At 39.2% G+C, this 12,483-nt stretch overlaps 2 protein-coding genes across 2 annotated transcripts; both read right to left on the bottom strand.

Moving 5' to 3' along the window:
- Window positions 1–946: 946 nt before the first annotated feature.
- On the bottom strand, window positions 947–2,665 carry LOC114748749 (aldehyde oxidase GLOX-like). Its single transcript, XM_028937202.1, has one exon. It carries the CDS (start codon window positions 2,663–2,665, stop codon window positions 947–949), a length of 1,719 nt encoding a protein of 572 aa, XP_028793035.1.
- Window positions 2,666–4,908: 2,243 nt separating this feature from the next.
- LOC114748750 (protein NRT1/ PTR FAMILY 4.6) lies at window positions 4,909–10,479 on the bottom strand. Its single transcript, XM_028937203.1, has 5 exons — window positions 10,390–10,479; window positions 10,159–10,267; window positions 9,709–9,926; window positions 6,367–6,798; window positions 4,909–6,207 (listed from the first exon to the last, which is right to left on the bottom strand). The coding sequence occupies exons 1-5, from the start codon at window positions 10,462–10,464 to the stop codon at window positions 5,233–5,235; spliced, it is 1,809 nt and encodes a 602-aa protein (XP_028793036.1). The 5' UTR covers window positions 10,465–10,479; the 3' UTR covers window positions 4,909–5,232.
- Window positions 10,480–12,483: the final 2,004 nt, after the last annotated feature.

Consider the following 12,483-nt stretch of genomic DNA (forward strand, 5'->3'; position numbering starts at 1 on the left):
CTTAAACCAAGTTATTAGTAGAAGTTTATGAACTTTGGAAATACTAGTGTATGCTGTAATCTCTCTTGCTTAAAAAGCTCCTTCAACTTGAATTCAATTCCATGTCACTAAATTTAGGTTGTGCGTGATCAGATAGCATATTTTGTGGGCGTTCAAGTAGAAGAGGCGGTGAGACAAGGAAGGTAGACAGGGCCTTAGCCCTGAGAGGATTCAGCTCAGCGTGGTAGGAGCAGTGAGGGTTGCTGTGAGGAGTTCATCATTGACTGGCAGGTCTTCCAAGTCGCTTTGATGGACTATTAGCTGTTCATATTTCAATTCCTTTTGACAATATGGTTCCCAAATTGTTACCCATTTTTCTGAGATCATGCATCTATCTCAACCATGGTCGTTGAGATGGCGAGAGAAGAAAAGAAAGAAATTAAAATTGAAAAAGAGGGAGAGATTGGCTTGTCAAGTCCATGATGTCAAATTGTCATTGTAAAGATAACAATATGTATTATAGCTTTAGATATGTTCTTTATTTCCATAATTCGACTAGTAATTGTCTGCAACCTATATCCCCTTTTGAGTTTACATCCTTTGACCTTTTTAAATGCTTTCTCGGTCTTAAATATAATATCTTTATATTAGTGTGTATAAGGGTTTTATATTTAGGATCAGAGGAGTATTAAATAATTTTTGCTCTCGTGATTGTTGAGGAGGACCCTGCGTATTTTTTTAGGGAAAAAGTAAAGAAGAAAGTAGTTTCCTAAATCATATGTTCATATTCTTCTCATCAAATACTAAATTCCATAAAATCTGGAGAAAAAAAACATGCGGATTACAGAAACGCTCCGATAAAATTGATCGATTAATCAAATACAGCTTGACTTAATTTAGGCGTCAAAAATATGTCAAGAAGACATGTAATCAAAAGCCATGAGTGATGACATGGACTCAATTCACTTCAGTTGACCTGAAGCCAGACAGCAACACTAGGAATTCCAGCGTGGACAACGTAAAGCATATAGTAGCCAGGTGGGGCCAAGTTGGGGGAGGGGGGCCCACGCGCCGTAACCTTGTAAGCATGTGGGGCCACCCGCTCCATAACTACCACATCCAACACCAGCATCCTCTGGTTCATCGCGAACGAGTGCGTCGTAAACGACGGCGCCACCAGCGAAACCGTAATCACCCGAGCGCTGTGGTACTCTTGCAACGACAATGTCACCGAGAAGGTCCCATTGTAAGACGCCCTATTGTTCGCCGCCTCTATCGCTATAATCGTTGGTCGCAGCGGACTGAATTTCGGGTCCAAGTAATTCGGGTAATACGCTTCCAAGCTCAAATCCGTCGGGTGCGGGTACGCCTTGAAGTCGTACAATCTATGCGGGTTACTCCCTCCGACTAATATTCTTCCGTCCGGCAATAGCACCGCCGACGAGTGGTACATCCGTGCAGTATTTGTGGGGCTCAATACCTCGAATCTACCATCCCGGTTGGGTTCGTTTGGCCTGTAGAGAACCGGGTTTAATGCAGGGTTCACGGCATTCTCCCACCCTGCCGTCCCATTGCGGGCACCGTTGAGGACGATCAACTCACCGGTGGGTAATATCAACATGTCGGGCATGACCCGGGGCAGGGGCATAACCTCTATGACCCATTTAGGATTCGGGTCGGTCACCCGGAGCCTCCCGCAACTTCTCGACGCTTCCACAAATACTCTCTTCTTAGCAGCCATAGGAAACGAACCTGGGAAAGCACCGCCACACACCATGACCTCTGCGTCGGGCAACCTGGTCGTGTCTTCCAAACCGGTTAAGTTCAAGGGGAGTAAAACCGACGACCCGGTACTGGGGTAGTTACGTTTCTCGTCGCCGGGTAGAACAGGGTACTCTCTGACGATCCGATTCCGGATGTAGTCGAACAAAACGGATCGTTTATTGGCGAAGATGAAGAGATTCCCGTCCGGCAAGAGATGCAAGAAGGGGTAAAGATTATTCTCTTCTCCAGGTCCGGAGTCCCTCGTTTCTCTCAAGAACCTAAAGTAATATGACCCATTGTTGTTTCCTGAATTCTTGGGGACAAACTCGTAGGTGAAAGCTGAACGACCACCAACGATGATAATGCGACCGTCGGGGAGAATCTGATTGGATGAGTACCAGCGATTGTTGCTTAACGGAACAGGGAGCTCGATCCAGTCGCAGCGGTCGTCGTCGCAGGGTGTGAAAGTGCGGAGTTTGTTGTAGCCGTCATTGAAGCCGCCTGTTTGGATGAGGGTGCCGGAGGGGTCGACCGCGGCGGAGGAGCACCAGGTGTCAGTCTGGACGGTGAGGGGGCGGAGGGAGTTGGAAGCAATGTCGTAGAGGACGGAGTGTGCGGTGCAGTCAACCTTCAGAGCCATGTCGCGAGGGTTGAAGCGGCAATGGCCATTGGGTAGAGAGATATTAGAGGGGCCGAAGTTGGTGCGGTCGAAGATGATGACCTTATTGTTCCTCATCACTTGCATGTGCATGGCCGAAATGCCTATGCTTCGGTGCAGGAGAACCCAGTGGCCGCCGCCTTCACTGCTGTCATTGGTGGCGGCGGTGGGAGATGACGACGTCGCCGGAGGGACTAGGAAGGCGTGGGATATAATGTAGAAGGAGAAGAAGAAGATCTGTAAAGAAGCTTTCTTGAAGCCCATGGCTTCTTCTTCTGCTTCTTCGTGAGAGTCTGAGAGGGTGCTCAGACTTGGGTTCTTGACGCTTCATACAAGTTTTTGCGCATATATGGGAGAAGCCCGGAAGAGCATTGATGAGATTCGTATCCTTAATTTGGCGAAATGAGTATATAAAGAAAGAAATCAAATTGAAGACTTTGGAACAAGTTTATGATGGGTTGAAGATTCAGGAAAGATATTCGGGTACCGGACTTCTAATGGTCAGTGCCTAATGTGGATGTCAGCACACTGATATGTGAAAATTCCCACTTTTCTAGCTGGAAGTTTCTGATTTCTGAGCTATGTGAGATTGTTTTGATTTGGGAAATCTGTCTAGTGTCCACGCATGCGGTTGGACAAAGTAAGACAGAAAAAGGAAGAGAACGAAATGCGGCAGTCATCCTTGGTATAGTCTTTGGTTTGACTGATATAAGATAAATTTGGGCAAAAGAAGGGGGATTAATTTGAATTATTGAGCGAATGAGTGTGAATAAATGCGAGGAAGAAGATAATAAATAATGGGGATGGTACAAAACTGAGCGTGATTGAGTAGAGGGTAAATAATAAAGAAGGGAAAATGGGAATTAATGAAGGAAGGTAGGAGCTAGGGAGGCAGATGAGTGGGGGCCGATCGAAATGTAATGTCGTGAGGTCAAGTTTTCATATCAGTGGGCATGCAATTAACAGGTAGCAGTGAAATTGTAGTGGCAATATTGGCGGTGCTGAACAAGAAGCAGCAGACACAGAAGTAGGGTTGAAAGAAGAGAATTAATCATACGTAAACGGAGATGCAGAGCATCGATCCCTGTGCCAGCCATTTGAGCCGCACCGGATTCAAAAGTGGGGCTGTTCAATTTCAATATGGACCCTTCTCCATCATCTCATCAACCCCATTTTTAGTCACTTCAGAATGGAACAAGCTAGGCCCCAGAAATTATGAGACGGGACCAAACTAGAACACAACCAAATGGGTATCAGAAAGAGACACAAGATAGCCCCGGAGACATCCCGTTCCATTTTAGGATGCCCTTAGCTCGCACACTCTCAATCTCCTCTCTCTCACACGCTTAGGCTGGCTAGCCTCTCTGCTCTTGCTCACTCGTCACTCAATCTAACGCACTCATTCTCAGCTTCTCCACAAGTCACAATCCGCCACTCTTTCATTCTTCGCCTGTCTTGGTCTTTCGGGACTAGAATGAGACAAGGATCAGACAAGACACAGGACGCAAGCCAGGGCTGTCTAGTCCCATCCTATGTCCTGAACAGTTTTATTTATAAAGGTATTTTCTGTATTCACACGGACTTAATTAAACTCCAGATCTCATATTTAAACGGTCAAAATCCCTTTCAATAGAACGGATGTTTGAATTTATTTATATCATCCAAATTATTATTTACATATATATTGGCAATTTTTTATATTTAAATCAACATTAAATATCATATTAGGATGGATTACTTTCTTTGAAGGCGTATTAATTGCATCTATTTGCCTACTTACGCTCTTATAGCATTTGCAAGGAACATACGATGAATGTGGATTTCAGGGACCACATCCATTTTATTGAATTCTTGAACCCTTTTTTTCTGTGTTTGGTGCCCCAAATTATGAAATTTAATTGGCTAAAATTAGACCTAACTATTCCATTCCAAAATATCAATCCTATGGCGCCCGTCTTACTGTTTGTTTCAGAAACGCTAGCCATCTCCGGGGGTAAAGTCTAGCTAATAACTTTCCCAGGAAACAATAAAAAATGAAGAATACTTTCCCATTGTACAGCTCAACTTCACCTTTTTTAAAAAAAAAAAAAATTTGCAGAATACTTTGTAAATACATGCATTCACTTTATATATGTAATTCAGACTATATATATATATATAAACAATTGACTCGCATTCACATTCAACTTCATGATGCTCATCCCTTAGAATAATTTGAAATACTTTTTGAACTTAGAATTTTTTTTAATTGTGAAAATATCAATTGACGTTAATAGTGGAAAATGTTATAAATATTAGACATGAGATTTTAATTTCGGGTCCATCTGATTACAAAGGATATCTTTAATAGAGTTGTCTTGTTTGGATCTGATAATACTTGAATCTGATTCAATAGTATCAAATATATTAGCTTCTGCATCAAAATTTATGAAAATAAAACTTACTCTGTTATTTTAATATGTATATTAAAAAATAAAATAGTTTTTTTGTAAAGAAGAAGATCGATGAGCGTGGGCAAGAGCCATTGGCAACTATGCATATATTAATTGAAAAGGACAAAAAGCCTAAGCTGGTTACAAGTGAGTAATTTTCTCCTCTCCCGTTTGGTTTGGTTTTGTTTAATAAATACTAGAAAGATATATCCCCACTTCCATGGGAAGGACGTGCAGATCCATCTGTCCATCCAGTCACGGGTATATCTATCCACTATCCAGCCCTTTTTTCTTTTGGGCCAAAAGGTACACCCAAGTTCCAACCTTGGCATGCTATTGACCAATGGTCTCGTAAACTTGTACTCATGGACCATTTGGCAAATTTCCCCCCTCTTTGCTTCATCCACTATTTCCTGCTCCTCTATACTTGTACCGAATAGCCCAGAAGAGGTAATGCAGGAAATTCAGACCACTTAGAGCACACATGAGCCAATAGAACCTCTCCAGATGATGGTGATTAAGGTTGCTACCCGATAACCAGGGTCTGTGGGTTGAGTTACCAGTGACATTATTTACTATTGATACAATCACCGTACTGAGGTAGTATCCCAGAGCCAATGAGGCCCAGGAAAGAGATGTGGCCAAAGATCTCATCCTTACTGGGGCTTCTGTGAAGAAGAACTCCAACAAACCTGCCAAGGTGAACAGATCAGCTGATCCTAGGAATAAGTACTGAAATGCAATCCAAAAGAATGAGAGGGGCAGTGGTTTGGTGGAATCTAATAGCCCTGTGTGTGTGGCCACTCTTTTTCTCCTTATCTCAACCAGAGCTGCTACTGCCATGGCAACTATAGAGAGGACTAATCCAATCCCAATTCTCTGGAGATGAGTGACGCCTGTCTCTGTTTTGGTTACTTTCCGAGCAAAGGGGATGATGATGTGGTCATAGATTGGTGCTAGGATCATGATGAAGATTACTGGGAAAACTGGTAATGATGCTGGTGGCACCATGAGGGAACCGAGCTTGGTGTCCATGGTGGCAGCTTGTTCAACAGAAAATGTGGACAGTTGTGCAAGGCAGCAATTAAGCATGATGGTGCAAGCAAATACGGGCAGTACTTTCAGTACTATTTTGACATCTTCCACTTGCTGCACGGTGCATCCTAGTGATGAGTGGACTGGCTTGTTTGCAACAGCGTTATTGAGGAATTTGAGCGTATCTGTTGGCGTTTCAGCTGACTTGCTTGTTTTTGCTGCTTCTTCCTCTGCTTCTTTTCTAATTGACTTAAGATTAGAAGGGCTTGAGACCATATTCACAACAGCACTGCTAGAATTTCTATTGAAGCAGGTATTAATTGAAGCAGCAATCAGAACCTGCTCGGAAACAGGAACCCATTACTCAGAGAGTGATGTGGAGCTAAACTTGAGGGACGGGAAAGTTATCTTCGAAGGGAAAAAAAGATGGGTATGAATTGTTTAGAACGACAAGATGTAAGGAATATATATCATCTAAATATTATGTGTTTCAGTTACCTTGAAAATGGTTGTGAGTGGACTTCCGGTAGGGATCTTGTTTTTGTAAGTAGCAGAGCCAGACAAGAAGACGGGGATGGACACAAGAATGCTAATAGTAGAGATTGCAAAACCCCATTCCCACCCTTTATTGTCTTCAATCCATACAACGAAAGTGACAGCAATGAGGGCGCCACATGATAGGCAGAAAACGAAGTAGTTGAAGAAGGTTGATCTCTGCTTCCTTCCAGAAGGGGTAGTCCCATCAAACTGCTCAGCACCATGTGCTGCCAGTGAACCCTTGATTCCTCCAACCCCCAGAGCCACCAAATAGAGGCCTGCAAAAAGCATCGCTGCTTTTCCACCAGCAACTTCTTCGCATGGGGTCGTTGCGTCACATTCCAGTGGCTTTAACGAAGGTACGCGAGCTTGTATAGTGAGTATTATCAGGCCCTGCGCAACGTTTCAAGTCCCTTAGCCATTTCCACTCATGAAACTTAGCAAGCATATGGTAACATTTCATTCACAAGGTTGAAGGGATTCGAATACTTCCACACCGAAACTCAAATAATGTTGGACAAACGGGAAAAGCTTAATCTAAAGACGTTTTCCAATTGCCCTCTCAAAGTTCAAATCGTTTGTTTTCTTTCCTCTCCTGTATGCTTTCTTTATCATGAAAGTTTTGAACAACTTAAGCTAACCGTTTTCTTTGGAACCACTTGAATTGTGGCATGCAGTAATATTTTTCTAAAAAGAAAATTACAGGTCCCGGCCCACGTGATCCCATATTACTCCGAATCAGGGGCTGTAAAAGTCTTTACATCGGAGACTAAACTGGCCCCAGTTCATGGCGCCATACCCCTTTGTACCAAACATGAGCAAATCTGAACAAAACTAAAACTTAAAATATCATGTAAATTGCAAATGAAATGTCAATACATAAAAATGACCCAAAAAAAAAAAAAGGCAAGGCATCTTGACACTTCATATATTGCATAAATCCCGTCCTTATCTCCCTCCTACTTTCCTCTGGTTTTACCCAGAAAAATGGAAGATCCTAAATAAGACTAATGAAGATCACAAATTTCGCAATCAGACGGTTTTGGACAAAACACGATCAGAAACCTAACTCTGTGATTACCGTTCTTAAAATGTGACCACCACTAAGGGGCATGTTCTGTGGATACCACCAGAGATACCAATAGAATGTTGAACACAAATTGGAAAGATACCAAACACACCGTGGGCCCTAGTCATGCGGTGATCCCTTACGACAGTTCATGGACTGTGGGGCAGACTGGCACTGATAGTTAAGTAGTTATGAAACTGAGATAATGGCGTTTCATTAAGTAGGTATGTGTGGAAGCGGAGAGGTGACAGTTCACCAGATTTAATACTACATACTATATGGTCCATCAAAACGACAACCACACACGTGGTTCATCAAACTACTTATGTATGCCGAAAGTACGTGCTAGTTTGCCAGATATGGCCCTCTTTAACCTTCCAGAGAAAATTCAGAATTTCATAAAGCCACGAGCTTTCAGCTGCTATATAAGCCTGGCTGCAGCTGATCAGGACACCTAAACAAACACACAGCCCACAGGACCCACACGAGGCTCCTTCGCTGCACGTGTCATCTATCCTTTAACTCTAAGACCCAAGGTTAATTAATTACAATATTTTCTAAATTTAAATGTTATAGAATTTTATTTTTAGCATTCGATTTCCCAGTCAACTTTCATATTAGATTTTATATATCCACAATTTTATATTTGCACCTGGAGATCACGTACAACCTGCGACAAAATTTGCGAAAGAGAAAGCGACAAAATTTAATGTTGCTTTCAAGTTTCCAGGTAAAATAGACAGAGAACGAAGTTTCCATTCGTCCTGGCACGAAATCAAAGGAGGGCCTAGGCACTCGGGAAAATTAAATACGATGCATGAATACAATCGGTGGGCCACCATATGCCCCACCCCTAATTCATTTCTTTTTATTTTATTACTATAAAATAAATGTTTTCCCTCACAATAATTGCTACTGTCTGACCCTTTGTATTTTTGGCTGTGACACGATTTATTTATTGCAAAAAAAAACCCCGCAAAGATTAAAGTCGTCAGAGCCTAACAACCATATTATGTGGACTACCCATTAAAAATGATTTTGTTAGATGCTGGCCACAAGATATATAAAAATAGAGAGCGCGTGTGTGTAAGCTCAAATAGGATCACACTTTTCTCCCTCAAACTCTTGGCCCTCTATAGCCATAATCATCATTTGAGAGAATTTTGAGAAAGATTTGGCCATAAAATAAGTTAGATCAAGCCTATCATATAATAATTAGGGCATATGACTAAGTTATTTATTTTTGACATATTTATTTGTTTATATTTTTTGGTCAGTACGAGAGATTAAAGTCCTGAGATATTAGATGATAGAGGTAAAAGTTTAAAAAAAATAAACGTTAAAATCCAAATATCAAGCTCATTCTTTCCTAAAATTGAAATTAATCAGTCGTAATATGACCTATCATTCCAAAATCTTTCGTATTATGTCCGCCCAATATAAAGGCGATTGTATTTTTGGTCAATGCAGAGAGAGAGAGAGAGAGAGAGAGAGAGATAATAATATTATATATATGCTTTTCTATTGGTAAAGAAATAAGCCTTACCCCTTTAGTTGAGAAAATTGCCTAAAAAATGGATTCTCCACTTTTGGAAGTTGGAACTGGTCCTGGCCGCCTGGTATCGATTTTATTGGAGGCATTCATGCAATTCATGAACTTTTTCTTCTTTCGAAGACCCAAGTTGAGGGAAGCGAACGCCGCACAACGCACAAGAAAGAGAAAGGGGGAATCATCAAAGGTGGATAAGACTGGTTTGGTTTTAATTATTTTATTCACATTTCACAAATTCTCTACTGATAGGGATCTGATTGCAGCATTCGATGCAATTAACCCCTCAACCTGCAAGTTGCAACTCGCAACTCACTCTGATTCTCGTTTCACACATCATGCTCTTGCAAGCAATGAAACGACGTGCTCTTCAAGGTAGGTTATTCCAAAACCAAACAGTTTTGATTCCTCCCAAATTTCACCACATCCTTCCAATTTTTTTTCCTGAGAAATTCAAAAACTCCCAAATCCTTCTATTTTCCTCTCTTTCGTCCCCTAACATCGCTGTTAATTCCAAACTAACTAGCTAACAATATAAGTGGAAAAGCAGGCCAGAAGGAACAATCGGTCATAAGCAAGAACTAAGCAGATTGAGAGGAAATTAAGAGGAAAGAGGAAGTCACATGGCGAGATAAAGATAAGATAAGAAAGGAGGTGAGGATGAATTAAGGTGTGGGCTGCTTACCAGGAATTCAATTACTGCGCTTATCAGGTAGATGTGATAAGTGGTGAAAAAGGCATCGGACAAGAAACCACCGAGGAGGGCGAGGAGGAAGGCGGTTCCCATGTAATTGGTGACACTGTTGGCCGATTTCGAAGGAGATAAGTGCATGTGCTGCTTCAGATATAGCACCAAATTGCTCGCATTGGCCAAATATGCCAGATTCTCCAATATCTCCACCACTGCACAAACATGGATTCACCATAACACACACATGAGCAAACACGCACGGGATCAGTAGGAGATAATATGAGATTTCAAATTCTTCTCAAACACTTGGAAGGCAAGCCAAACCCCAATCGATCGATGAACTTGTTCGCTTCAGAAACTATAGACATACAATTTCATCGACCTCGAGAAACAGGGGAATACAAAACAACAAACTAACAATTAGTAATGAAATTCGGGACAGACCAAGAACGAAGGAGGCAGCGAGCATGCCGCCATGTCGACCTCTGAGAGCAGGCTTGTTCCTCCAATTTACATAGCCTTCCCATGTGGCTGACTGGCGATGCTCTAATTCCTGCACAATTAGGGGGGAAATTTTTGCATCAGAACAAATAAGCGACATAAGAAGGTTGATTTGTGAGAAGAGAAAGTAATAAAGAGGCATCTAGGAGAAAGGGAACGGAAGACGAAACTTACCATGGCTCTGCTGCTTGAGCTTGGATCTCGGGTATGATGGTTAGGAGGAAAGAGGAAGACGAGTGGTGGGGGCATTTATAGTGTGAAGGCAAGCTAAGCCAAGAAGCTTGAGGCAGAATGGTCTAGACTCCTGCGCCCATAGGATGTTGACTTTAATCTCTCTCCCTCACGTATGCATATGCATAAATATACACACCCCCTCTCTCGTTATAAAATCTAATTTTTTAAATAGTTCTGTTTTTTTTATAAAATCGTTTTTGAAATTTTGTGAGTATTTAATACACTATTACATATTATATCCCTAATTTAATACATTTAATATATATATTTTTCATTTATCTTATTATTACTCTCTCACATTTATACATTTATTTGAAAAAAATCGCATTTACTACATGTTAATTGCTTTTAATTAATTTTAACTGTTTTCTTAAACCATACAGTTTAGTTAAAATGATCTTATATATACACACACACACACACACACACACTCCCTCTCTCTTTTATTATAAGATCCAATTTTTTGAATGGATTTATCTTTTTTTATAAGATCCTCTTTGAATTTGTCTAAATATTTAATACAGTATTACCTATTTTACTCTTAATTTAATATATTTAATACATTTTTTTTATTTATCTTACTATTACTCTTTCATGTTTATATATTTATATACAGGGATATATTTAAAAAACTGTATTTATTACATATTAATTACTTTTAACTAATTTTAACTATTTTTTAAAACTGGATAATTTAACTAAAAAAATCTTATAATAAAAAACGGAATAGTATATATCTGTGTGTACATGCACACGAGAACAGACCGTTTTATCTTTTTTGGCGCGACAGACCGCTTTTCCCTCTCGCAATTGCTTCTGGACGATCTTCTCTCTATCTCATGATTAGTTCTCTCTCACAAACCTGTTTCTTTCCTTTTTTTCCCTCTCCCTGACAAAATTTGTTTATTCTTGTTTGGATTAGTATCACTGTTTGCACTTACCATTTAATTTAATTGAATTTTAATCCTTATAATTTCATATTTATCTTGTAATTTTATAAAATTTTGATCTAAATTAATAACATTAAGTATAAATCTAAAACTAAAATTTGTTAAAATTACAAGTACTAAAAAGCAAAAAGCATTAGTGTTGTTAAATGATTTAAATCCTGTACTTTTAAAAAAATTTAGTTTTGGTCTTTTTACTTAACTGCACTTTACTATATTATTTAATTTTTGTCACTGTTTGAATTAGCTATTAACAATAAGTCTGGCGGAAAAGAAAAAAGAATTAACAATAAGGGCTATTTCAAGAAATTGCTATTAACTTTCACAGTTCTGATTGATGAAACGGATGAGAATAAACTTGTTTATGATAACAGACACAAACACATATATAGTATAACTAGTTATAATTTATTATAGTAGTGGTATTTATTAATAGTTTTCTAACAAGTATCTTAATTTTTATATTCCTTCTAGCCTTATATATAAGAAATTTTTTTGAAATGACATGTTCCTATTTATGAGAAACACTAATAACATGTATAAAATTTTTAATATTATTTTTATTTTTATCTAAATCAATTATTAATTAGTATAGTTGTATTAATTACTCTATGTTTCCATTTTCTCATTTTCTCGCTGCTTCTCTAAATAGGAGTATTTTTTTTAAGGAGAATTATAATCAAATCTCAAAAAAAAATATAATTACTAAAAGTCTTAATAACAACCTAAACAGCGTATAATGACAAGTTCTAGAAGAGAAAATGACAACTTATTAGGATTTTTTTTATATTTTTTTTACCGAAACCTTATTGTAATATTTCCCATTTTTTATAATTAATATTATTAGAATTTAGAATATATGAAAAAAAAAGTAAAGAAAATTTCTACCGAGGACACATTATTTTATTTCCTTGCACAACCGGCTGTGCATAGACAATGGCATTATTTAAATATATTAATGTCCCTTGCTAAAAGAATATAAATAAATATAATTGTTAAAAAATTAATCTCAATTTCACTCTCTGCATTGATTATAAGTATCTTTGAAATCTAGGAAAGGTGTGATCTTTTTTAAAAAAAATACAAC

The sequence above is a fragment of the Neltuma alba genome, unplaced genomic scaffold (assembly GCF_004799145.2).
Source record: "Neltuma alba isolate B1F8T4 unplaced genomic scaffold, ASM479914v2 tig00005790_pilon, whole genome shotgun sequence".
NCBI classification, from domain to species: domain Eukaryota; kingdom Viridiplantae; phylum Streptophyta; class Magnoliopsida; order Fabales; family Fabaceae; genus Neltuma; species Neltuma alba.

Coding starts and splice junctions, on each gene's coding strand:
- LOC114748749 (XM_028937202.1), bottom strand. CDS start 2,665: ATGGGCTTCAAGAAAGCTTCTTTACAGATCTTCTTCTTCTCCTTCTAC.
- LOC114748750 (XM_028937203.1), bottom strand. CDS start 10,464: ATGCCCCCACCACTCGTCTTCCTCTTTCCTCCTAACCATCATACCCGA. Junction 10,268..10,389: donor GCTCAAGCAGCAGAGCCATG/GTAAGTTTCGTC, acceptor CTAATTGTGCAG/GAATTAGAGCATCGCCAGTC. Junction 6,799..9,708: donor GCGCAGTAATTGAATTCCTG/GTAAGCAGCCCA, acceptor AACGTTGCGCAG/GGCCTGATAATACTCACTAT.